The 27,593-nt window shown below is 41.2% G+C and overlaps 1 protein-coding gene across 1 annotated transcript; it reads left to right on the top strand.

Moving 5' to 3' along the window:
- The first annotated feature begins 192 nt into the window (after positions 1 to 192).
- ARL6IP5 (ARF like GTPase 6 interacting protein 5) lies at positions 193 to 26,965 on the top strand. Its single transcript, XM_074284135.1, has 3 exons — positions 193 to 513; positions 23,104 to 23,321; positions 25,779 to 26,965. Exons 1-3 carry the CDS (start codon positions 338 to 340, stop codon positions 25,949 to 25,951), a joined length of 567 nt encoding a protein of 188 aa, XP_074140236.1. The 5' UTR covers positions 193 to 337; the 3' UTR covers positions 25,952 to 26,965.
- The last annotated feature ends 628 nt before the right edge of the window (positions 26,966 to 27,593 follow it).

Here is a 27,593-nt window from a genome sequence, read left to right as displayed (position 1 = left end):
TGCTGAGACCCTCCCTGTATTAAATATTCGTGCCCCCCCTTCCCAGTGGCTGGGGGGGGGGGTTACTTAACGAAAAGGGAGGGCAGGCAGACCCCACTTCCCTTACTTGGGGGTGCGTCGCTTTCCCCCTTTACTGTCCGCGTCCCCACGCCCAGTCCGGGCGAGCCCCCAAACCCGCCCTCCCGCGTCCGCGCACGCCCCGCTCCGACTCGTCAACCAGAGAGCCGCCCCGGCCGAGCCGCTCGCCTGCGCTTTGAGCCAGCTCAGCTGACCCGCGCCCGCCTCCTGCCGATCCGCGAGCCGCCTCTGCCCCAGCCCCTGCTGCGCTCCGGACACCATGGACGTCCACGTCCCCCCGCTCCGCGCCTGGGACGACTTCTTCCCGGGCTCCGACCGCTTCGCGCGCCCCGACTTCAGAGACATCTCCAAATGGAACAACCGGGTGGTCAGCAACCTGCTCTACTACCAGACCAACTACATGGTGGTCGCGGCCATAGTGATCTCCATCGTGGGGTACGTGAGGGCGCGCCCGGGGGGCCCGGGGATCGGGGTGCTGACCGGTGTTCCGCAGCCCTTCCTGGAGCGGGGGAGCCGGCCTTTGGGGCGAGGCAGAGGCGGTGCCGCCCCCTCCCCCACACTGCCTCAGCCCAAGTCCGGAGGGGCCGGCCCGGGGCCCCCAAAGCAGCTCCCGGGAGAGCCCGGGCCGCTGCGATTCTCGTTCCACCCCCCCCCCCGGGAGCAGACCCCGGCTGCGGGTGGGCTGCCCTCCTAAAAACGTGACCCTTGATTTATCTCTCTGCCTCGGGTGGCACGTCAGCCGGGGGGGCAGGGCCGGCTTGTTTTTGCCTGCGCCTGGCGCTCTGTGCACGCTCTGAGGACTGGATGGCGAAGGTGGGGACGCCCACGCAGGGGCTGCCGGGGGCTGGGCGCCTCCAGGTCCCAGGCCTCGGGAGCCGGCCTCGGGCCACCGGATCATGGCCAAATCTGGGAGCACTTCGGGCGAATTCTAGAGTCAGCGAGGCCGGGGGCCTGGTCTGCGCTGCCCCAATCGGCCGGAGAGCCGGGAGCGAGGGCCCCGACTATGGGAGAAAGTAGCGGGTGGGTGAGGGCGGCGTGGGGCAGCTGTTGTCGGGGCGTGGGTGTGTCGGGCCGGGCCCCAACTGGGTCGGAGGTTTCCCGTCTGCGCTTCCTAGCATCCCGGCTGGTGCCTTGAGGGCAGCTTCGGCCTTTCGGAGATCTGGACACCCCAGGCCCACGCGAGACTCTCCGGGGCAGCGGAGTCATTATTGCCCCTTTCAGAGAAGGGCCTGCCGGTCCCGCAGAGAGCCAGAAGGCTTCCGGGTTTGTGGCTGCTGGGACAGCCCAGACATCCCCAGCCCCGCCACCGCGCACAAGCGGTGGGAGTGGACGGGCTGCCGCCTCTCCTCCCCCTCCCCACCGGGTGGTGATGATAATGATAACTGTACGTTAGTCATTCAGTAGTAAGGAGAGCCGCTGTGCGCCAGGCCCAGGGCTGGGGGCCGCGAGCAGGGGGCGGCATCCGTGTCTGACTGCTTTCCCCCAGCCTGGGGGGGCAGCTGCCCATGCATGCATAGAACTTCCCGAGTCCTGGACCTGGCGGCCGAAAGGGCCGAGTGCAGATACAGCATCCTTGTGCATTTCATCTGCCTGCTAAGTGTCTGTTCAATGGAAATGATGGCACCGCCTCCCGGAGTTTTGTGGGGAGCCAGTAAGACAGTGATTGTAGAGCACTTAGCACCATGTCAGGTGCAGAGCGAGTGCTAGGTAAACGTTATCGGTTATCATTGTTGTTAATTATTGTAACCCCCAGCCCTTCCTTAGGACTAACATGTATGTAACCCCCCAGCCCTTCCTTAGAGCTAACATGCATGTAACCCCCCCAGCCCTTCCTTAGAGCTAACATGCATGTAACCCCCCAGCCCTTCCTTAGGGCTAACATGTATGTAACCCCCCAGCCCTTCCTTAGAGCTAAAATGTATGCAACCCCCCAGCCCTTCCTTAGGGCTAACATGTATGTAACCCCCCAGCCCTTCCTTAGAGCTAACATGTATGTAACCCCCCAGCCCTTCCTTAGAGCTAACATGTATGTAACCCCCCAGCCCTTCCTTAGAGCTAAAATGTATGCAACCCCCCAGCCCTTCCTTAGAGCTAACATGTATGTAACCCCCCAGCCCTTCCTTAGAGCTAACATGCATGTAACCCCCCAGCCCTTCCTTAGGGCTAACATGTATGTAACCCCCCAGCCCTTCCTTAGAGCTAACATGTATGTAACCCCCCAGCCCTTCCTTAGAGCTAACATGTATGTAACCCCCCAGCCCTTCCTTAGGGCTAACATGTATGCAACCCCCCAGCCCTTCCTTAGGACTAACATGTATGCAACCCCCCAGCCCTTCCTTAGGGCTAACATGTATGCAACCCCCCAGCCCTTCCTTAGGGCTAACAGGTATGTAACCCCCCAGCCCTTCCTTAGGGCTAACATGTATGTAACCCCCCAGCCCTTCCTTAGAGCTAACATGTATGTAACCCCCAGCCCTTCCTTAGGACTAACATGTATGTAACCCCCCAGCCCTTCCTTAGGGCTAACAGGTATGTAACCCCCCAGCCCTTCCTTAGAGCTAACATGTATGTAACCCCCCCAGCCCTTCCTTAGAGCTAAAATGTATGTAACCCCCAGCCCTTCCTTAGAGCTAACATGTATGCAACCCCCCAGCCCTTCCTTAGAGCTAACATGTATGTAACCCCCCCAGCCCTTCCTTAGAGCTAAAATGTATGCAACCCCCCAGCCCTTCCTTAGAGCTAACATGTATGTAACCCCCCAGCCCTTCCTTAGAGCTAAAATGTATGCAACCCCCCAGCCCTTCTTTAGAGCTAACATGTATGTAACCCCCAGCCCTTCCTTAGAGCTAACAGGTATGTAACCCCCCAGCCCTTCCTTAGGACTAACATGTATGCAACCCCCCAGCCCTTCTTTAGAACTAACATGTATGTAACCCCCCAGCCCTTCCTTAGAGCTAACATGTATGTAACCCCCCAGCCCTTCCTTAGAGCTAACATGTATGTAACCCCCCAGCCCTTCCTTAGAGCTAAAATGTATGTAACCCCCCAGCCCTTCCTTAGGGCTAACATGCATGTAACCCCCCAGCCCTTCCTTAGAGCTAACATGTATGTAACCCCCCAGCCCTTCCTTAGAGCTAAAATGTATGTAACCCCCCAGCCCTTCCTTAGGGCTAACATGTATGTAACCCCCAGCCCTTCCTTAGAGCTAACATGTATGTAACCCCCAGCCCTTCCTTAGAGCTAACAGGTATGTAACCCCCCAGCCCTTCCTTAGGACTAACATGTATGCAACCCCCCAGCCCTTCTTTAGAACTAACATGTATGTAACCCCCCAGCCCTTCCTTAGAGCTAACATGCATGTAACCCCCCAGCCCTTCCTTAGAGCTAACATGTATGTAACCCCCCAGCCCTTCCTTAGAGCTAAAATGTATGTAACCCCCCAGCCCTTCCTTAGGGCTAACATGCATGTAACCCCCCAGCCCTTCCTTAGAGCTAACATGTATGTAACCCCCCAGCCCTTCCTTAGAGCTAAAATGTATGTAACCCCCCAGCCCTTCCTTAGGGCTAACATGTATGTAACCCCCAGCCCTTCCTTAGAGCTAACATGTATGCAACCCCCCAGCCCTTCCTTAGAGCAGATATGAGTCAGAGGCCAAACTTGTATTCAGGCTCCCCTGACTCCAGGCCACTTCCCCTCTATGCCCCGACTGGAGAAACAAAGGCAAAAATGAAATAGTCCCTGGTCTCTAGAAACCTGCATTTCTTTCTATTGAGATTATTTCATTCACGGATAGATATGGCCGCAGTAGCCCAATCAGCTCAAGTTCTTCTACACAACTCGCTGGTTTTTTTAGTCTGTAAAATGAGACTTTGGACTAGAAGATTCCTTGTGGCTCAAGATCTGTGATGTTATAAAGCAAAAGTGACGTTGAGTCAGCAATCTTGGATGCTTTATTACTGGATCATATTGCTCATAAAGGAAGTAGGGGTTGGGTGATCAATTTTCTGAATTTAGTATTTAAAAAGCAAACAGAAACTAGTTTCTGATTGACACAAGTCAGGGTATCGATTGATAGGTCTATTGATAGATAAATGAGAGATGGATAACTATAAATATTTAGATACATATATGTATATACATATATACACATATTACATAGGATTTCCATAACTCCAGAAACTGAGGTTTGGGACAAGGAAAAAATATCCTGTTATTGATTATTGACTTTTCAAAGCCCTATTGTATTATATATCTACAATAAGAGTAGTAATCTAAGTAGAGCTTTCGTAGAATCTAATTGTGATGTCATAATAATATAGCAAAAATGTATATAGTATTTTAAATTTTTCAAAGCATCTGAAATATTCTATTCAATTCTCAAAATAGCCCTTTGAATGAAATACTATTATCCCCATTCATAGGTAAGACAAACTGAGGCATCAAGATTTAGGTAACTTGCTTACAGTCACACACCTAGTAAGAATCTGAGATTGGTTTTGAACTCAAGTCTTGACTCTAAGTCCTTTTGGACTCTTATCAGGTAGGCAACCAAATGGCTCAAGAACATAAATCAGGGCCTGTGAATAAATATAGTTCAATTACTGTGGTTTCCCTAGATCTCTGAGTCAGAGAACACTGGATGTGGACATGTATTTTCCAAGTAAGGGATAAAATTCTAACTGTAGCATTCCTGAAAGGGGGGAAAAATGGAAAAATGGTTAAAAGACCTAGAATTGGGAGAGATCTTTAGGGGCCATCTAAGCCAATCTAATATTTCGTCATTGCTAACAGGTATTCTTTTTTATATACATGTCATCTCCTATATAAGAATCTAAGATTTATACAAGCAATGATTGTTTTCTGTATTTCTTCATTTCTCCAGTACTTAACATGGCACCTGGAACATAACAGGAATTTAATAAATTCTTTTTCATTAATTATCTGATAGCCAACTTATTCCATTCTTTGTTTTAATGGCTAGATAGTACTTTTAAAATATTTTATATTTTTTATTATTTTATTAAAATTTAGTTTATTTTTTGTTACATTTTGTTCTGAACTGTTTTCTTCCCTTCTCACTCTCCACACATTTTTGTATATATGCATGTATACATACATATATACACATATACTTGCATATATGTGTATATATATCTATGAAATCATGCGATGCATACTTGTATTTATCAGTTCTTTCTCTGGAAGTAGATAGCATCTTCCTTCATGGATCCTTTATAGCTGATTTGAGTATAATATTCAAACAATTTGGTTCACAATTATTCTTCATACAATATTGCTATTATTTTTACAACATTCTCTTGGCTCTACATTATATATTCTTTAAATAAATTTTATTGATCTGGTATGTGTGTGTGTCCACACGTGGGCTCACGCATGTGTGAATGCATGCCAGCTACTGGGCATATAAAAGCCAGCTCCTGCCTTCAAGGAGTTCTTATTCCCACAAAGGAGATAACATGCAAATAACCATACACATAAGACAGAGATATGATGATATCGCTCTATTAATTAATCTGTCTTTGTATAGATTTAATTGGAGATAATCAGCAGAAAAAGGTATACCCTGTTCATTACATAACCTTTATTTCTGAATATATCTTTCCCCTAGCCAGGTAGATGTTTCTTATACTAGATAAAAAATAAAAAGGCCATTACTTCCTGTCAGGCTCCCTGTTATTTTCAGAATGCTTCATATTTACTATTTCTTACAGCATAATTTAGTTATTCCCCAATAGATAGGCATGGAGTTTATTTCCAATTATTACTACAAAAAAAAATTCCTATGAACATTTTGGTATATTTGGAAAGTTCCTAACTTGTACTGTATTTTAAAACATGTTTCTTCATTTAGCAAGCATTTATTTTCTCTCCCTCTCATCCCCTTCAAGAAAAACAAAACTTTTTTTTAGCATACATATATATATATATATATACATATATACATATATATATATATATTTAAAAAAACAAATTCCCATATTGCAGTATCTTTAAAAAATAGCATTTATATTGTATTTTTAAAAGTTTGAACAATGCTTGACAAATATTAGCTCATTTTTATCCTCACCACAACCCTGGAAGATGATGAGGAAGTTGAGACACACAGACTAAGTGACTTGTTCAGGGTCATATAGCTAGTAAGTGATTCAAATTCAGATCTTCTTGACTGAGTCCTGAGTACCGTCCTTGCTAACTAAATCGTAGCAATACTGTCTTGGACTGAACTGACATTTGCCTCTTTGTATTTCCTGTCCCATTGGTCTTCTGCCTTTAGAACAAAAGAAGGAATCTTCATTCTCTGTGACAGCCTTTCAGCTATCTGAGGACAATTATCTCATCACCTCCTAGGTCTTACATCTCCTGTAGCTGTTGCTAGGTAACAAAGGCCTCTTAGCTTTAGAGGGCTTTGTATCTTCATTAGGGATTATAATATGGTATCACTGAAGTAATAAAGGCAGCTGGGCTTTGGGGAGAGAGGCTGGACTGGGAGTTAGCCAGCGGATGATTCTGTGCCTCAAGCATCTCTTTGGGCCTTTACAGGTGAGTCTGAGGCAGTCTGCACTTAAGGGTCCAGACCCTTCACGTGTCCCAACAAAACTATGTCAATCTGCAGGTTGTCAGCTGCCACTTAGATGCACTAAGTCATCTGAAACTTCACTAGTACAAAATGGTGCCCACAATCTTCTCTCCCAAGATGGCCTCTCCTGACTGCGCTATATCTGCTCTTTTTTCTGTCATCTAAGCTGACAACCTTGGCGCCATTTTGGCCACAACTTCCCCCCAACCTCCATGGCCACATACGGTCTGGTCTGCCAGTGTTCGCTTTGGCCTTCATAACATTTCTCAAATTAACCTCTTTTCCATTCCCATCCCTATTCAAAGCCTTTATAACCACATGCCTTTACTTCACAAATAATAGCAGGTACTAGTCTCCTAGATAGTGGTTTCTTTCCCTCTAATTATATACATTGAGATAATTTTTCAAAGTTGCTTAGTTGTATTTACAACAAACAAATAAATATAAGTACAATTGTACTTAGAATAAATAGAGTAAGGAAATTAATAAATAATTACTTTCACTCATGATGGGGAGAAGAAAATAGGTATTCATATAGTATCTACTATGTGAAATAGGTGCTATCATTATCCCCATTTTACAGTTGAGAAAAGTGAGGTAGACAGATTAAATGACTTTTCTAGAGTCACATAACTCTATAAGTATAGTCTCTGAGGCTAGATTTTGTTCGCAGGTTCTGCTGACCCAGCTGCCTGTAAGCAGCTGGAAATTAATTGTGTTTTGCCTGCCATTTTACAAGTCTTGAATTCTGTCTTATATTCTTGATTCTCTTATGCTGTTATTTAATTTTTTGTTTTGTGTGTGGGTATTCCTGTATCTCTTTCTGTCTCTGTCTCTTCCTTCCTGTGTCTTTCTCTTTCTACACACACACACACACACACAGACACTCATACAAATATACATACTTGTATGTGTATATACTCTCTCCCCATCTACACTATAAATTCAGATTGTGAGGACAAAGGAAAGCCCTTATATTGTATTCTTCCCAATATCTCCTATTATGCTTCAATAAATCTTTGTTTCAATGCAGCAAACATTTATTTCATATCAATGATATATGGGGAAACTCTACAAAATGTAGGGACTACAGAGCTAAATTAGAAGTAGTCTCTGACCTCAGATAGTCTAACATTTAGGAGGAGAATTATGTGCACAAGTACTATATTCTATAAGTTTTTTAAAAAGGGGGGAAATACCAATATGTATAAAAATATTTCTAGCAGCTACTTTGTGGGGACAAATAGTTGGAAATTGAGGGGCTGCTTATCAGTTGGGAAATAGTTGAACAAGTTGTGATTGTAATAGAATACTATTATGCTATATATATATATACATATACATATATATACATATATATAGCTGATTATGCTATAAGAAATGATGAGGTAGTTTTAGAAAACTGGGAAGACTTATATGAACTTATATAAAGTGAATTGAGCAGAACCAGGGGAACAGGGTACATGAAACAGCAATATTGTATGATGATCAAATATGTGAAAGGCTTAGCAACTTTGAGCAATACAGTGATCCATGAAAATTCCAATAATTCACAATGAAAAATTCTGTTCACTTTTGGGTAGAGAACTGAGAACTGATGGACACAAAGGGCAGATTGAAACATTTTTCCCCTTTGTAATTTTTCTTGCTTCTTTTGCAACATAGCTATTGTGGAAATAGATTTTTCATGACTTCATATGTATAATGGGTATGTTATTTCTTAACCTTCTCAATGAATGGGGGAGGGAGGTGAGAGAGGGAGAGAATTTGGAACTGGAAATAAAATAAGTATACTAAAGAAAAAATCCAAATACTACATTCTGTTCTTTCTAATATTGTTCATTTTAGAGTCTTCAGAATCAGCCATAGATTTATGTCTGGAAGGAGCCTGAATAATAATTTAATACAACTCCTTCATTTTATAGATGAGGAAACTGAGTGTCAGAGAGGCAAAACAACTTGATGACAGCTTGTATAATAAGATCTACTTTTTAAAGCTGGGTTCTTCAGATCCAGCACACTTTCTACTGAAATACCCAAGAATTGCAAAATATGAGAATTCAGAGAAGGGAAACTTTCTATTCCAGAATGATTGCAAAACAGCTAACAGAAATATATACTCTCATGCCCTGTAAGACTTACTATGATTACTATGTGGAATTCTGAGAGGCAAGAGAAGACATGTTTGAACTGATACAGAATGAAGTAAACAAAACTAGGAAAATAATACACACAGTAGTAGTACACTCACATAGTAGGTCTTTTGTTCCATCAACATGGTCTCCCATCAACTAACCCTTCATCTTTTTTCTTTATACAGTTTCTTTGATGGCATCCTTTGGACCTTTTTATATGTCATGTATTGCATTTGGCTCATACCCAGCATGTGTCTCTCCATCACCCTTTGGGTGATCCTCACTTTCAATTTTTCAGAGACTTAATGTTTATGACTCAATCAAACAACACCCATAGGACATTGGTATTTAAAATTAGTGGGCTTTTGTTTCAGGGAAATGCCATTTCCCATAGGTAGTCCAGCCTATGGTCTGTTCAATTCAGAGCACAATTCACTGATCATTGCAGTTGTCCAAGATTGTGTGTGCGTGTGTGTGTGTGTGAGAGAGAGAGAGAGAAAGAGAGAGAGAGAGAGAGAGACAGAGAGAGAGAGAGAGAGACAGAGACAGAGACAAAGAGAGAGACAGAGAGAGCTTGACCATCAGTAAGTATCCTATCCCAAAGAGATTAAAGAAAGAGGAAACATATCTCTCACAAAACTATAGCAGTTCTTCTTTTGATGAAAAAAAATGAAGCTTAGTTTTGGGGGGATCCCTATCCATTGCAAAATAAGCTGAATGAATTATAGTATGTGAATGTGATGGAATACTTTTACAATATAAGAAATGATGACTGAAACAGTTTCCAGGAAACTTAGGAAGACTTGTGTGAACTGATGCAAAGTGAAATAAGCAGTACCAAAAGAAGAATTTATATAGTAACAACAATGTCCTAATGATACACTTTAAAAGACCTAGAAACTGATCAGTGCGATTCATGGAGATGCTGGGGCTCAAACCTGAGCCTTTTGATTACAAGGCACATTGCTTCTATTAATACTGTGCTGCCAGAAGTTGAACTTGAAACTTCAGATTGCTTTGATCAGGTGTTACTCCTGATTTGTTGGACTGTTTGAAGCCAGTTACTCTGCTAGTCCTACAGATTGAGACTCCTCAACAAGACAGAGATCTACTATTTGCTTTTATTAGCTTTCAACTCCTCAAACTCAAAGTGATCTAGAAGCTTTGCTGTTTTAAATAGAGGGATATTAAATCTTGGATGACAAATCCTTTTCTGATTCTCACCTTTCACCTCATTCTGTCAGGTAGGAATGCTGGATGACTTTGGGCATGTGCTGGGTTCTCTCTCTCTCTAGCTGCTGATGGACCATGAGTGACCCCACTGCTCCATGATCTCAGGTTTCCATCTGAATTGAGGGTTTACTTCATGATACATTTTATAAGGACTTAAAGTTTTTATAAGTCCAAGGAGCAGGATAGGTAAATAGCGTATGCTGGCCACTCTAAACTGACTCAAACAACCATATATCTAGTTATTTAGAGCTTTCCAATATTTCCTATTTAAAGTTTCCTAAATATAAATAAGATAGTTTGCTACACAGAGTCAGAGGCCCTGCTGCCTCTCAGTTTTAATATTTGTGTTGCCAAAGTTATTTGCTCATTTGTAAAAAAGATGCCGGTAAGATCTTCGTCTCTCAGCTTCTGCTAGACCCAAGGGAAATGATTCATACAAGCCACTTGAAATTGAAAGCATTACTTTGAAGAGTTAGGAGGCTATGGGTGTGGAACACACAATACAATGTCAGATTTTTTTCATTGTGATGGTTGGGTTTTTTTTTTCCCCCCACAGATTTGAAGAAAGTGTGTTATATGCTTTGTTAAAGAAGTTGACTTTTGAGGAGAAGAGAAGGGGTACTTGGGAAATATAAGTGACATTTTAAAAAAAGTTATCACAAGTTTATTTTTTTAAATTTAATATATTTTGTAAGGATCAGTTATTATTTTCCCCAAAAGAATACCTCTTTTGAAAATCCTTTGGAGAGACCTCCTAGTACCAAGAAGAGGACAGAAGCCAAATATCTCAACTTTCTTGTTTTTTAGCACCTTCTCTTGAGAAAATCAATTTGAAGTTGGGAAGGGAATTTCAAAGAGCCAAGAAAAGGAGAAATCTCCGACCACTCTGGGTTTTTGCTCCAGTGGATCTGTGATCTTTTGAATGTTCTCTCCCCTGATGCAGATTGAAATCTGTCCATGCTTTTTCATATCCTTTCATTCTTACTCTTGTATTTACCATAAGTGCACTATTGGATTTCTTTTCTTTTCTCTTTCTCTTGGTAAAAGGAGGCCCAAAGACCGCCCACTCATTATCTTCTCTCTTCCCATATGACTACTGGAAGCATTATCTTTTTATTGGCATCTTTTGCTTTGATTCTTTATAATTCCTTACTTGTTACACGTTGGGATCTGCTCTCACTTAACCACATACCTCTCTATTGCCATTACCTCTGTTATATTAGTCATTAGTCTTTGGCAGTCATTAGTCTAAAGATCATGGAAGCAAGCTCAGGAGCCCAGACTAGAAGGCCAATTTTGGAAGTTATATGTAGAGTTTTGTAGATTTTTTGTTTTTAAGCAAGAGGTATGAAATTGAAATCAAAGATTTCATGCAGAATCATTTTGTGTTTGTGTCTTCTGTATGTATATAAGTGTTCCTTTTTTTGTTCTTTAGATTTATAATTAACAGCTTCGCACCAAGGTTATATTGTTTTATGATTTGCAACCATTCAACACCACTAGAATTGTTATTAATAAGGTGGGCCTTTGTTACACTGAGAAGCTTGGGACCATTAAAAGAATTCTACAACTTTCCATAGATGATTCAACAAATTTTCTATTTAAATTTGAAACCTGGCTCCTTGTCCATTTGTGATTACTGTCTGATACAGTTGTCTCTTACAGATGTCCAACAACATGCTGTAGACTGTAAACTAATCATGTCATAGACTAGACAATAGCCATTCTCATCCACTTGGTGTTTCCTTTGGGGACAGTTAGCCCAAACCTTTTCAATGGTGGTTAATGACATTAATATAAGACCCCTTAAAAACAGACACCACTTATCAGAAATGTTTTGTTACCTGCTTTATATACGTCATACATGTGTCCAGTTCATTAAATGCCCCCCCACTTTAGAATGTGGTCTTTGAGTGCAGGAAATGCTTCTGCATTTCTGTGTCTCTAGAGTGCCTGGCTTGGAACAAAAGCTTAATAAATGCTTATTGACTGAATTAAGATTTCCATTAACTTGAACTCAAGTAACAATCTCCATCCATAATAACATGTCTTTACTCGTCTATCTCATTGATGTGGGTACTCCCTCCACATGAGCAGATCACAACCCAGCAATGCTTGTCCATCCTATGATAATTAACTCTTGTGAATGTCTTCCTGTGAACTGTGTAGAGGAGTCACCCAATGTAGTGAGAGTCTAGCCTGAGATCACTTGACTTTGCATAGATACCGTGGATTATTCCTCTGAGGGAAGGAATCTCCTGCTGGGTTTGGAAATGCAGATGGCTGATCCCTCTTTTGTTTTAGCCACACACCTCTCCAATAGAATAAAAGCACATTTCTCTCTCACCAGGTATCTCTCTAGATCTCTGGAATTACTGGAATCTTGATATTCACAATCTGGACTCAGGGATCTTGAGTATACAATTCCTTAGTCTGCATGGCTGTGCTTTATAACTTTGTTCTGTTTCCCAAATTCCTTTTGCCCTCCTTGTCTCTTCAGTTCCTAGCCTTAACCTTTGCTCTTTCCCCCAGGTATCATGGCAAATTCATTCCCCTTTTGTCCTGGAAAGGAGAATTTAGACTGATTTGAGCTGACCACCCTTTCTAAAGAAAATGTCACTAATATGAGTATTTGCAGATAAAATCATAATTAACAATAATAATTAGTATTTTTATATTGCCTTAAAGTTTTTGAAGTGTTTACTGTTAACACATTTAATCCTTCCAACTCCTTTATGAGATAAGATTCTCAGCCCCATTTTACAGATGAGGAAACTGAGACAGGAGGTAATGACTTGCTCAACATCAGACAGATAAGTAGCTGACTTAACTTGCCCTGGTTATGGAGTCCATTCAAGTCTTTGGAACCAGTTAAGGTGAGGAGCCTCTGATTTAGAAAAATCTTGAATTCAAAATGGAAATTGACTTTTTCCAGTTTAAACAACATATAATATGAGAACTAGAATCCTTTTTTTAAAAAATTCATATTTGCAAGAGAGCCTATCTCTAAAGAAACCGAGTCTAATTTTGTCATTATTCATTTGTTTTCTCATCATTCAGTTTCAGAGTTAAGTGACATCCTAGAACCTTGCTTATCCCTAGAGATATCCTCTCTCTTGTTCTAAGTCTTTGCTTTTTCACATCTGAGTCCCAGCTTTAAAGCATTTCCTGTTAAGAGATGGTATCTTTCTCCCCTCTTCCATTTTCAGTGCATTAGCTAATGCAGGGATGTAACATGTCTAGCCAGCCCACTCAGAGAAGGAAAAGAATACTAAAGTCTGTGCTAGGTGTTTTAAAAAGAAACAAGGCTTCAAACTTGCTGGTTTGGTGAATTAGAACAAATCGCCTCAACTTGTGCCTCCCTTTCTTCATCTGTAAAATGGAAATAATATTTTAGCCTCCTAACTCGAAAGATTGTAGTAAAGAAAGAGCATATAACTGTGACCTGCCTAGTAAAAAAATTCTACATCCATGCTGTTTTAGTTATTTCGGAGGAAAAATGAGACTGCCCAAATTGGTATTGGAGACCAATAGCAGACTAAGTAGAATTAAGATCCCACTCTACTTATCATGTTCATAAGCTTTTAGATTTAGAACAAGATGGGACCTTAATCCAATCCTGCTCCCATTTTATAGATAAGGAAAATGAGACTCAGAGAAATTAAGTGGCTATATTGTTCATGTATAAGAAACATCTGATATATCATGGTTAACTTTCTAGTAGCCATTAATTATCACAAGCACAATATGTTATTGTTATTATATTTTATGTATTGTGATATATATATATATATACATATATATATATATATATACACATATATATGTATATATATATATAATTTTTTTTTGGTACTTGCCCCTGGTTATACAACTAATAAATGCTAAGGTAAGTCTTGCAGATTCCAACTACAGTGGCTTATCCACAACACCAAACTTCTCAATGAGCCTTTAAAGGATTTAGAATCACACTTTCAGATAATTGTTGTCTACTAAGATAGCAATGAAGAATTGATTTTAAATGCACATATTGTCCTTCCCTTTACACTTTGGCACATAGGGTTAATTGTTCGTGTTTCATTTGTTTCAGTTTTGTACTACTTGCCATGACCCTATTTGGAAGTTTTCTTGGCAAAGATCCTGTAGTGGTTAACATTTCTTCCTCCAGCTCATTTTACAGATGAGAAAATTGAGGCAAACAGGGTGAAGTGACTTGCACAGAGTCATATAAGAAATAGTTGTGGCCAGATTTGAACTCATGAAGATGAGTCCCCCTGATTATGGATGTACACAGTATTCTTCTTCCCTTCGTCCTTCAGTTCATAAGGTTCATTGTTCACTGCCACCTAATCTGAAGTGTTTACAGGCAACTTGTTCACCAGCCACATCCTTGCTGAAAGGTAGCAACCTTGTGAGAAGTAAAAAAGAACCATCCTATGCTGAGAGTAATATCTAATCTGTGTTAAGTCTCTTAGGTTTAAAAATTAGCTCATGTCTTTTAAAAATATAATTCTTGCCTTGTTTTAAGTTGAAAAAAATGGCTATTATAAATATAACTAATAATTAGGAAAGTATTAGGCCAAAGGTATTTAGTACTTAAATTATTTAGTTAGTGATTAAGAATTAATAATATTGTGTTTCTGTCTCTGTGTACCTCATATCCTCCAGTAAAATTGAAGTTTCTTGGGGACAGAAATTATTTCTTTTTTGATTTGAATTTGTGGCGGCTAGGGTAGTACTTTGCATATTGTAGGCACTTGATAATGTTTGTTGAAAGGAATGATGTCATGGAAGAACTGGACTTGAACTGAAAGAAGACAGCAAGGTGACATGGTGAATAGAATGTTTTTTCTTCATTCTTGAAGAGGACCAATGACATCAGGAGGATGAAGGCTTGACTTGCAAGTGAATTGGATGTGAGTGAATGCAAGATCATCAGCCCCATTCTCACCTCCAGAGGCATCTGGGTCCTGTGGCAAGACATAGGTCAGGATCACTGGCAATGGCCCTGGATGCAGTGGAGGACCTTGGCCTTTTTTTAAGCTAAATTTATCTGAGACTGAATGGAGTGAGAAACTTAGAGGGATGAAACCTGAATTCAGAGCCTTCCCTCAAATACTTATTAATTGTATGCCCTGGACAAGTCACCTCAGCTTGCCTCAGTTTCCTCATCTGTAAAATAGAGACATAATAAAAACATCTCTTTTCTAGGGTTGTGGTGGATATCAAGGGGATATTCTTTGAAGTGCTATATAAATACTAGCTATTGTTAGCATTTGGAGTCAGCCTCTGGGTTCAAATCCTACCTTGCAACTATTTACTGCCATTTGTCTGATCTTTGCAAAATCCAGTGTCTTTGCTTGGTCTTTGCTTGGTCCTAGTTTTTTCCATTTGTAAAAAATAATCTGGAAAAATAATCAGTAATGTCAAGCTGAAATAAAAATGGGGGCCACCAACCATATGTAAGGATCCCTGCGGGTCACATATTGGCTTAGAAAATCTCCACCTATAAGTGATTTTCTAAGAATGTGTATGTGTTTTACTGTATTTTATGTTGTAAAATATTTCCCAACTACATTTTAATATGTTGATTTTGTACTTGATTTTCCAAAGCATTTCTCCTTGAAGAAGTATTGATGCTACTTATTTACCCTCACCCCAACATAGATTTCAGGCTGACATTAATTTTTTTAGACTTTTATATTTGCCTTCTATAGATTCATTTGATTGTTCCAAAACTCTGAGGAAGTGACATCAGTCTGCCCCGGTCCCTTCTGGGTGTTGGTTCCTTCTTATATCCAAAACCCATAAACAACAAGACAACCTTTATTCATTGTGTATATGCTTTTTTAAAAATTAATTTTATAATTATAATATTTTTGACAGTACATATACATAGGTAATTTTTTTTTTACAACATTATCCCTTGTACTCCCTTCTGTTCCGAGTTTTTCCCCTCCCTCCCTCCACCCCCTCCCCTAGATGGCAGGCAGTCCCATACATATTGAATATCTTATAGTATATCCTAGGTACAATATATATGTGCAGAACCGAATTTTTTTGTTGTTGTTGTTGAAAAGGAAGAATTATATTCGGAAGGTAAAAATAATCTGGGAAGAAAAACAAAAAAAAATGCTCACAGTTTACACTGGTTTCCCAGTGTTCCTTCTCTGGGTGTAGCTGATTCTGTCCATCATCGATCAATTGGAATTGGATTAGCTCTTCTCTTGTTGAAGATATCCACTTCCATCAGAATACATCCTCATACAGTATCATTGTTGAAGTGTATAATGATCCCCTAGTTCTGCTCGTTTCACTTAGCATCAGTTGATTTAAGTCTCTCCAAGCCTCTCTGTATTTCTCCTGCTGGTCATTTCTTAGAGAACAATAATATTCCATAACCTTCATATACCATAATTTACCCAACCATTCTCCAATTGGTGGACATCCATTCATCTTCCAGTTTCTAGCCACTATGAAAAGGGATGCCACAGACATTTTGGCACAGTGTATATGCTTTTTTTGTAGGCCATTGGCCACCCTGCAGGAATGGGAGCTTTTTGAAGACAGGGAATATTCCATTTTATTTTTTCCTTTGTAGTTATAGCTTCCCTTGTATATATTACTTAGATCTGTTGACTTCAACTTGTCAGAATGATTCTCATGCAGAATAATTTAGAAATCTTCCAAATATCTCACCTCCTTAGTCCACTCACATATCTCTGAATTTAAATAAATTGCTCCTTTATGAATCACTTTCTCTGCTCAGAGATAATTTCAAGCTCCACAGATCTTTGCTTCAGTGATTAGGATAGAATGCTGCGGTTTTATTTTGTTTTGTTTTTTTCTTCAGTAAATTATCATAAGATTGTAAGAGGGTCAGCTCTCTTGAATTACTTTGGCCGGCTCTGTGCTATGTCAGTACCTATGAATAGCCAACTTCTCTTTCCTTAGAACAGGGAGTGCTCATTACCTTCTCCCCTCACCCCTCCCAGTTTGGATGACTTGTCAGTTACAATAGAGAAATTGACTCAGGATGAAGAAATTGATTTTTTTTTTTTTTTTTTTACACTTGGTTAATAGCATAGAATAGATAAGGCCGTGGGATATTGACATTATGTATCCAGACAAATTGGCCACTTTTCCCAGCTCACTTTTAAAAGCCGACAATCCTTTTCATCTGTAATTGACGGTATGGCTCTTTATTACTCATTAGAAGGAAGGCCCTTTTAAATGTAATGTCTCCAAAAGAAAATTATTCAGTTAAACATTTTTTGACTTTTTTTAATGGGCGTCTTGGCAGTTTCCCCACTGAGTGAGTGTACAGTTGTCCTCGTATGAGATAGAGGCAGCTGCTGTGGATGTGTGGCTCCTAGCTGAGCCCAGGGCCAGTTGTCTGCCTGAAATGTGGATGGGGTATTTATGGAAAGTTGAGTCTGAGTCTTCCTGGGGTTTCCTGTGACATCTGACTAACACAACAACTGTTACTAAAGTTTGACTCATCTATACCTAGGACCAATTTCAGCTTCGGTACTGATGTCTTGGTGGGGTGGGGTTGGGGGGGTTGTCTTTTATTTCTTCTTTGGAATGACTTTGGTGATGATGGTCTTCCCGGCAGTTGCACCGCAAGATTCGTTGCCTTGCCCAGAGAATCCAGCGCCCCGTGAAAAAAGGAATAGAAAAGAATGCACGCGGCTGAAAGGGATTTCTGCCCTGAGCAACGTTGTTCATTTTTTCCAGTCTTGAAGCTTCATTCCTCTTCTAATTATAGATTGGGGCTGGGTGTGTTGCAAACCAAAAGCAGATTCTTTAGGCCTCTGTGCTGTTCTTGTAGTGACCGCATGAGCAGCTGCAGCGAGCGAGAAGCAGACTGGGAGAAAAAGCTGTCCTTTAAAACAAAATAGACATTGTATCTAGACATCACATTCAAACTATTTTACGTGTCTGGAGGAAAATAGGAGAGATCTGTTTCTTTGTTTTTTCCTTTATTTTCACTTTGAAGGAAAATTTTATCTTTAGGATATTAAGGAAATATCGTTCAGGCAGACAGCTGGCATTGATTGGTCTCCGCTAGGAGTCATACAGTTGCTGCCTCAGCTTCTTAGGAGAACAGCTGTACACTCAGTGGGGAAAAGGCCAAGATGTTCATGAAAAATCAAATCTGACCATAGCCCCAGGCCATTCAGTGGCCTCTGATACTTACTTGCAGCCGGTTGGTGAAATAGAGCATTGGACCTGGAATCAAATTGAATCTGAGTTCAAATCCTGCCTCAGACCCTAGTAAGCTGTGCGGCCTTAGACAGGTCACTAGCCTATGACTGCCCCAGGAACCTCCTCTATAAAATGGGGATAATCGTCTCTCTGTCCCAGGGTTCTGGTGGGGACCAAGCCAGAGAATATTTGTAAACCTCTTAGCACCATACCTGACAGAGAGATGTTAGCTCAGTGGTCCTCAAACTTTTTAAATAGGGCCCAGGTCACTGTCCCTCAGACTGTGGGAGGGACTATAGTAAAAACAAAAGCTCACACTCTGTCTCTGCCCCTCGGCTCATTTGCCATAACCCAGCAGGCCGCATAAACCGTTAAGTGACTTGCCCAGGATCATATGGCTAAGAAGTGTCTGAAATGGAATTTGAATTCAGGTCCTCCTGATTCCAGGGCCCCTGCTCCATCCAAAGCACTACCTCGCATTATTAGATTCTAGGAGAATTTTCCTAAGAGTAAAAAAAAAAAAGGGTGGTACACTGGAGAAAACATCAGTGATCTCCCAGTATACTGTCCTAGAACCTTCTCTCAAAACAAAGAAAAAGATTAGCAAAACTGATCCAGCTGGTAAAACAACCCCATCTTAGAGCATGTGCAACATTCCGTATCCGGAACTCTACAGTTCTTCAGAGAAGAAGAATGTTCATTCAGTCAACGAACATTTATTAAGCGCTTTATGTATGCCAGGCACTAGCGTATGTTCTGGGAATACAAAGGCAAAAATGAAACTGTCCCTGCTCTCATGTAGCTCATATTCTATTGAAGGGTAAATCGAATGAATGAATAAATGAATGAACAGTCATTAAATAATTATCTTGTATTAGGTGTCATGCTAAAAAATTGGGGAGAGCCACACACATACACACACACATGCACATATATACAAATATATATATAGGGGTATGATATGAATATGTATATGTGTAGATATCTACCTACAAACACATTTAAGTAAATAGGAAACATATAAAGTTATTTCTTGAGGGAGAACTCCAGTAACCAGGATAGGCCTTTCCTGGGACAGAGCATTTGCATAGAGCCCTTTGAAGCAGAGATGAGAAAGGAATACATCCCAGGGAAGGGTGGGGAGAACCATCAGTGCAAATGTATATTTCATTGCTTTCTATTGTTGGGAGTGTTAAAAACCTGTTTTGTGAAGTGCTGGCCATACAAAGAAGCGTAGAAGATTGTCCCATACAGCACTTTAGACCCTTCCTTCCATTATAATTTACTCTTCCTTTATTTTGCTTTACAGTATCTCCTTTCATATCAGTATATGGCAGACTACTCTGTCTATGTTGTCTAACTCAGTTATATATTAGTCACTTTTATGGAAGTACTTTCTTTTTTTCTCTTACTTTTCCATTTTTTTGTTATGGAAAATAGCTCTCTGGATTGGTGAGGGAAAACAAAGTTTTGTGTAGAAATAAAGAAGATGTAAAAGCTGAAGATACCAATAAAAAGGGTTATTTAAAAGCATATTTTAGGAAAAATACATTAGTCACATGCTATGTTTCTTCAAAAGTTAGTTTGTTCAATGTTCCTCTGAGAAGGAAGAGATATTTATGATGGCAAAGAATTGGAAAATTAGTAGATATCCTTCAGTTGGGAAATGGTTGAAGGTATGGTATATAAAAGTAATGGAATATTATTATTCTGTAAAAAAAATGAACAAGATGATTTTATAAAGGCCTGGGAAGATTTACATGAACTGATGCTGAGTGAAACAAGTAGAACCAGGAATACATTGTAAACAGTAACAATAAGATTGTGCAGTGATCAGCTATGAAAGACTTGGTTCTTCTCAACAGTTCAGTGATCCAAGGCAATTCCAATAAACTTTAGATAGAAAATGCCCATCTGCATCCAGATAGAGAACTAAGGCAACTGAATGTAAATCAACACATTCTATGTTCTCATTTTTTTCCTGATTTTTCCCCCTCATGGTTTTTTCCCTTTTGTTCTGATCTTTCTCTCCCAACATTACTCATAAAGAAATGTGTATTAAAAATTAATGTATATGTATAAACCGAAAAAAGCAATAAAGAGGTAAAAATAAAGGAAATTCAAGGCAAAAATAAAAAAGAAGGAAGAGATACTTAGACTCGGTTCTCATTGCATTTCAGCTATGATTATCCTTCCTCATTGTCTAATTTCCCATTAGTGTCAGGTATATTCAAGGGTGATAAAGAGAGTCTGAGCCCATGAGACTCTTGTTTGCAGTAAGATACCATTTAGCCTTTCACCCTCAATAAAAAGCCAAACTCTAATGGCACCTGGTGACTTAACTCCATTTTAAAAAATGAATGAAGCCCATTTCTTCCTCTTCCTGTATTTCTCTTTGTTATTACCTTGTGGTGTTTTCCCTATGCCCAAGGGTTGTATACAGTATAAATATTAATAATAATATAATGCTTAATCGCATAATCAATAAAAAAACCAATTTCTAATGGTGCCCAACTCCCATTTTTAAACAAGGGTTAAGCCTGATCCTTCCTGCTTCTGTGTGTTTGCACTTTGTTTCCACCTTATGGTGTGTATTCCCCATACCCAAGAGCTGTATAATTGCTACGAAATAGCTTTAAAAATGGGCATAAGACAAATAAAATGGAAAGATTGAGCGCTTTGGGGTCTGGGTTACTGGTCCTCATCTACTATGTCATACAGACTCATTTATTAGCTAGATGCATTTGATTATATTAAACTTTAGACAGTCCAGCTAATGAATAGGATGAATATAGATAAATCTAGAAAGACTGATAGAAAGTGATGCAGAATCAAATAAGCAGAGCCAAGAGAGCAATAGTTACGATGTAAGGGGAAGGAATAGCAGCCATTCATCAAAAGGGAGCATTGCCAAATCCCAAAGGACAAGCAGGGCTCTGCAGAGTGGTCACAAGAAGGCACACTCCCTGGGATGTGAGGTTCACAAGGATGGCACATTGATCCTATTTTCAAACTTTTAAAAAATTTACTGATTTGTTTTGCTGATTTTTTTCTCTCAAAAATATTTTTACCATATTTAGATGGCTCACATGGAGGGAAGGAATGCTAGGATAAATTTTGGTGATTAAAAAAAAAAAGATTATCAATACAATTTATTTAAAAAAACTAAATGTCAAGCTGTCACAAACTGCAATGTTAGATTCCAGGAGAATTATGGCTCCTAAGCATAAAAAAGTTAGTGTATTGGATAAATTGCTGGAGTCTAGGAGACCTGAGTTCAGATCCTTCCTAGCTGTGTGGCCTGGACAGATCATTTCCTCCCTGTTTGCCTCAGTTTTCTCATCTGTAAAATGAGCTGGAAAACAAAAATGTCAAGGCATTCCAGTGGGTATAACAAGTGGGGTAACAGAGAACAATGCAACTGAAAAAAGAATAAACAAAAAGATAAAGAAAATGCCCCAGCCAGAGAGACCTGGAGTGTAAGTGCTAGTGGATGGTAAGAAGCACTGCGGTGCTATGGCAGCAGTGGACAAGGCGATTCCCCACCTGTAAAAGGAAGGGCTTGGACTAGTTGGCTCCTAGTAGATCCTCAGACGATGGTAATAACAAGAGATGTTTGCACAAGGCCTTCGGATCAGCAGAGTGCTTGGGCCGCTAAATGTATTTTTCTCCTCAGGGGTAAGTGACTTAGCCAGGGTCACGCAGCTGCTGGATGAAAGTGGTAAGAGTTAAATGCAATGGGATGAAAGTCCTGGATTTGGAGTCTGAGGTTCAGGGTTCAAATCCTCCCTCAGCTAACGTATTATCTTTGAGATACTGTGAGCTTCATCTGAGCTTCAATTTCCTCATCGTCATCATGAGGGGTTTGGACTAAATGGCTAATAAGATCCTTCATCTCTAAGTTTATTATCCTGTGTTTGCCTGCCTCCCAAGGTAGTTGGGAAGATCAAATGAGATAACATTTATTTGTTTGTTTATTAATTTAAAATAATAGTTTTTTTATTTTCAAAGCATATGCAAAGATAGTTTTCAACACTCACCCTTGCAAAACTTTTGGGTTCCAAGTTCCCCCCCTTCCTCCCACCCTCTCCTAGATAGCAAATAATCCAACATATGCTAAATATATGTATTTCTTCTGTACCACATTTATCATGCTGAGCAAGAAAAATCAGATCAAAAGGGGAAAAAATGATTAAGAAAGAAAACAAAAAGCAAGCAAACAGAAAGGATGAAAATACTGTGTACACTTAGTCCCATAGCCCTCTCTCCGGGTACAGATGGCTCTCTCCAGCACCAGTCTGTTGGAACTGGCCTGAATCACCTCATTAGAACAGAGTCCCGTCCATCACAGTGGATCCTCACATAATCTTGTTGCTGTGTACAGGGTCCTCTTGGTTCTACCCACTTCACTTAGCTGCTTTAATATTTATAAAGCCCTTAGCACAGGGTCTGACACATTGTAGGCACTTTGTTCTTGTTCTTGTTGTTCAGTCATGTCCAGCGCTTTGTGACCTTGGGCCATAAAATCCCTGAGGTTTTCTTGGCAAAGGTGTTGGAGTGGTTTGCCATTCTCCAGTGGATCAGGGAAACGGGTTAAGGGACTTGCCCAGGGTGACACAGCTAGGAAGTGCCTGAGGTTGGTCTTCTTGATGGCCCTGGGCCATTTAGCTCAGGAGGCCCTTTGTAGGGCCTTCTCTCCCTCTCTCTGCCCATCTGACTCTGTACAAAGCCTGGGCTTTCGAGTCTCTGTTTGGATGCTGTAAAAATCACTAATAATTCCAATATTAGCCCACATGATCCCGGGCCCTGCCTGGATCTAACTCTTCTCTGCCCTTTGCCTCTCACAGGTTCCTGAGTCCCTTCAACATGATCCTGGGGGGCACAGTGGTGGTGCTGGTGTTCACGGGCTTCGTCTGCGCTGCCCAGAATAAGGACACCCTTCGCCACCTGAAGAAGCGTTACCCCACCACCTTCGTCATGGCCGTCATGCTGTCCAGTTACTTCCTCATCTCCTTCTTCGGCGGCGTCATGGTCTTTGTGTTTGGAATCACGTTTCCTCTGCTGCGTAAGTGACACCGCCCCCACCTTTGCAACTTATAAATGGCCCAAGACCAGAAGGGCTGCCCAAGGCCTGAGAGGCAAAGTCAGGCTTCATAGGGATTTCAGACAGTTTGAATTGAAGAAGATACCATTTCATAGGACTAACTGTAAACCATTGCTCAAAAACATCACCTGTAGAAGTACAGGATAGGAGAAGTGTGGCTGACAGCATGGGAGCTGAAAAAGAAACAAAAGTCTTAGTGGAACAGAAGCTCACTGTGAGTCTGTCCTGCAAATGGTAAATAGAAACCAGATGCGTTCTGTATTGAGAGATGTAGCTTCTGGGAAGAAGGAGCCTATAGTCTTAACTGGAGATTCTCAGGCCTGGTCAGCCCCTAGCTAGAGTGCCTCTTTTCTAGACTTCCTTTAGGAAGGACTTTGATAAGCTGTAAAGTCCCTCAAGGAAGGAAATCAGAATGGTGAGGGGACCGCAGGGGGGTAAGTTAAAGGAAGTGGCTTTATCTAGCTTAGAGTAGAAAAGAATTAGGGTAACATGGTCATTGTTTTCAAGTGTTTGAAGGGGAATCCTAAGGTCTTCAGCTCTCTCACTTTGCATTTGATCAATAATAATATTTCTATCGCACCGTGAAGTTTACAAAGTGTTTTACAAAGATTATCTCATGTGGGAGTCATGTGCAGTTTACAGATTAGAAAACTAAGGCTTGGAGCAAATGGCTTGCCCAGAATGGCACAACCATTAAGTGCCCGAGGCAGGGTCTGAACCTTACTCCGAGGTCCACACTCTTCTACTGGGATACCCCACTGCCTCCTGTGGACAAGAGAGTAAACTGGTTCTCCTCAGCCCCTGGGGCAGAAACAGTGGGCCGAGGGAAATGTGGGCTTGTGGTCAGAGAAAAGCTTCCTGGGACTGGCCTGGGAAGTCCTGGGGTCCCCCTCACTGGGAGTCTTTGGGGAGCTGGGTGACTGCTAGGCCGCTGTGCTGTAACACTCCTCCAGCTGGGTGCTCCCCAGGAGTTTTTGAAGAAGGGCTCATTCCAAAGTTGGGGGCAGGGTGGGGGGGCGAGGTTTCTCCATCTTTCTTTCCTCACTGGATATTTCGATCTTTCTGAGGAAGATCCATTTGGAGAGGCCGAGAAGCCCGGTGGTTAGGGGGCCAGCCACAGAGGCAGGACCCAGGCTGAAGCCCTGTCTCAGCATCCCCGCACCCCTCAGTGCCCAGGGGGATTCCAAGACCAGGACAGAACTGAATGGGCCGGAGGCTCAGGCATTCCCTATTGTCGTGGCCAGCAAGGCTATGGGACTGAAGTCCAGAGAGGCAGAAGGGAGAGGGAAAAGGAGGGAGGCCAGCCCGTGGCCTTCTGCAGAATGGCTGGCACAGTGGCAGGTGATTCAGGCTGAGCTGGCAGCTGAGACTAAGGGATAAAAGCTGCAAAGTGGGGGGGTTCACCCCCTTCCCTCACCCCTGCACTTCTCACTCATTGGCCTCCACCAGCTATCAGCATGCTCCAGCTTGGGGGGGGGGGGGTTGGGGAGAGGCTCTGTGTGGACCTCTAGGCCCCACCTTGCTGCCTCCCACTGCCTCAGGCTGCTGAATCCTGCTGGAGTCCAGACAGAGAATTTCCCTTTGCTTTGACTTCTCCCAGAACGAACCAAGCCAGGTTGGGGCTCAGCCTGTCTCCTGTGGTCATTGGTGCACCCCGATGTTCTTTCCCCAGGAGGTAGGCCATGGATAGACTGGGCGAGGGGGCACTCCCTCGCCTTCTCAGCTCTCTTCTGACAGGACTTCACAGGTATTCTGCAGAGAGAAGTCATTTAAATAATGTACTGGGACTTTGCTGAAAGGCAGATTTGAAGGAGCACTTTTCCCAGCCTGCTTTTCAAATATTTCTGCACAATCACACTGACAGATCTTCTATTAAAATAGGGACAAGAACACTTGTAAGAGGTTTAAAACTATTAGAGGGGACTGTCCCCTTTCCTGTTTAAAGGATCCCTTGGATGGTTTGGTTGAGCCTATAAATGAATCCCTTTTATAATTCTTCATTGCTTACAATCATGAGTGAAGGGGAATGTTCATTTTCAGTTAGAGGTGGTGAAAATAAAGAGGTGATGGTCTTCTCCCCTAAATTCATGGAGCCCCTAAAATATAATCGTAGATTCTAAGTCAAAAGCCTCAGGTATGGCTATAATTTACTGACCTGATCAAGTAGCTATCTTGTAGAGAAAACCTGGATTCCATGGGATTTCAAAGCTGGCCCATGAGGGAGGGAACCTGACAAACAAGTGAGCCTGTAATTCTCCTGCCGGGAAAAGCCCTCTTCGGGTGAGGGGGGGGGGGGGAGTGAGAAAGAGAAAAGCACGTTCCAGATAAAATGAAAAACTAAACGTCGATGGGCTGGCCAAATTTTGAGAACGATGGAGAACACAGATTTTAAATATTTCTGTCTTTCTGTTTTTCTAGTGATGTTCATCCATGCTTCTTTGAGACTTCGGAACATCAAGAACAAACTAGAGAACAAAATGGAAGGGATCGGCTTGAAGAAAACCCCAATGGGAATCATCCTTGACGCTCTGGAGCAGCAGGAAGACAACCTCAACAAATTCGCCGATTTTATCAGTAAAGGAAAAGAATAAGCGTCTCTAGTCTGTTGATCAGTAAAACCATGGCAGGAATAGTTTTTTTTCCTTTGCTCCTGTCCAGAACTCGCTTCCCGTGTGTGTGTGTTTGAAATGTGAGGTGCCCTAGAGAGAGCCCTATTGAGACTTAAGTAGGTGGCAAGATGTGGGTAGGCCAAACTATATCCAACTCTTGACGTTTTGGAGAAGAGGAGAATCCAAGCAAAAGTTACCCACCTTCCTATTATGTCCTAAGATATTTCTAGTCTTTTAGTCTGTACTCATTTAGATAAATTGAACAAAATCTGTGTTTCTTCAGGGGATAACATGACCCTTGATTCTTTGTATAATGAACATATTTCTAAGTATTGATCAGTGTTAATAATGATGAATATTGTTTCTATCTTAAAGGAGTCCCAAACAGCCTTAAGAAACAAAATTATGGAGGTATATATACAGGTGAATAAAACTGTCTATTAATTAGAATAGATAATATGAGACCTACCTTTTCCCCTACTCCACCAAACCCTGGGATGGTAAACTTTTGTATATAAATTGCTTATTGTTCTCTTTTAGGAGCTGAATTTGTGTATTGCTTTTCCTTCTGCTTGATTCCATGCAATGAAAACTGGATAAATACTCCCCACTCTGTTTACAGATTTGAAGTCTGCTATGTGGGAGGCTAGCAAAATATATTGGTAGATTTCTATAAGTTCTTTAAGTTGGCGTAATCGGTTTTGCACCAGCAAGCTTGTGCTACAAGACGAGCATGAGTGTTGCCTTTCTGAAAAGAGGCAGCTTTGTACCCTGTGACCTGCTTGACCAGCTTTATTAACAAATCTTGAGTTCTGTTGAGTTCTATTTATATTACTCATATCACTGTTTGTTGTGGTGGTTCTTGGAAGAATGGTGGAAAACTCATGTCAGTACTTGGTTCTTGTTTGTATGGTTTGGTTTTCCCCCTTACCTTCTAATTGTACCATTTGGAACGCCGTGAAATAAATATTCTGGATAGATAATTCATTTAAATAATTCCTTTGTATTTTATTGAAAGGCAACAATGACCAATTTCATCTTCCATCCAAAAGGCACATAGAGGCAATCTTTAAACAACAACAACAACAAAAGACATTTTGTAATTAGTGGGAAAATAATAATTTATCTCTGTTTAATTCTGAAGTACCAATTAAACTAAAATAATGTTTGACTTAAGAGAAGGAAAAAAGGTCCAAATCAAGACACTGTGCTCAGATCAACTGTGACAACTACTCGATTAAATATTTTATAGAAATATGTTACAGAAAAGGGTTTCTATAGCATGAGATTCCCTCTCAAGGAAGGAAAGTGTGTTTCCCTCCCAGTGCAAGGGTTCAAACATTTCAAACACCTCCTTCCACGATAGTGTCCTATGCTGCTCAGGGGTTACCAGAGAAAATCTCTGTATTCTAAAGTAGGAAGCAAAAACACACTCCTTTTTCTTGCAGTTTAGTTTTTCACAATTCTGCAGCATCATCTGTCATGATTGTCATGGTGATGATGCTCTATAATTTGAAGAGTACACGAATATGGGGTATAAAATTTGCTCTCAGTTTTTACAAGACTTTTTCTTAAACACATGACCAAAGTGTTTCAACTCTTTGACTTTTGACTTTTTAACCAT

This window comes from Sminthopsis crassicaudata, chromosome 1, assembly GCF_048593235.1.
Source record: "Sminthopsis crassicaudata isolate SCR6 chromosome 1, ASM4859323v1, whole genome shotgun sequence".
NCBI lineage: Eukaryota > Metazoa > Chordata > Mammalia > Dasyuromorphia > Dasyuridae > Sminthopsis > Sminthopsis crassicaudata.
Note: the sequence above shows the minus strand (reverse complement) of the source record. Positions and strands in the feature narration are given on the sequence as shown.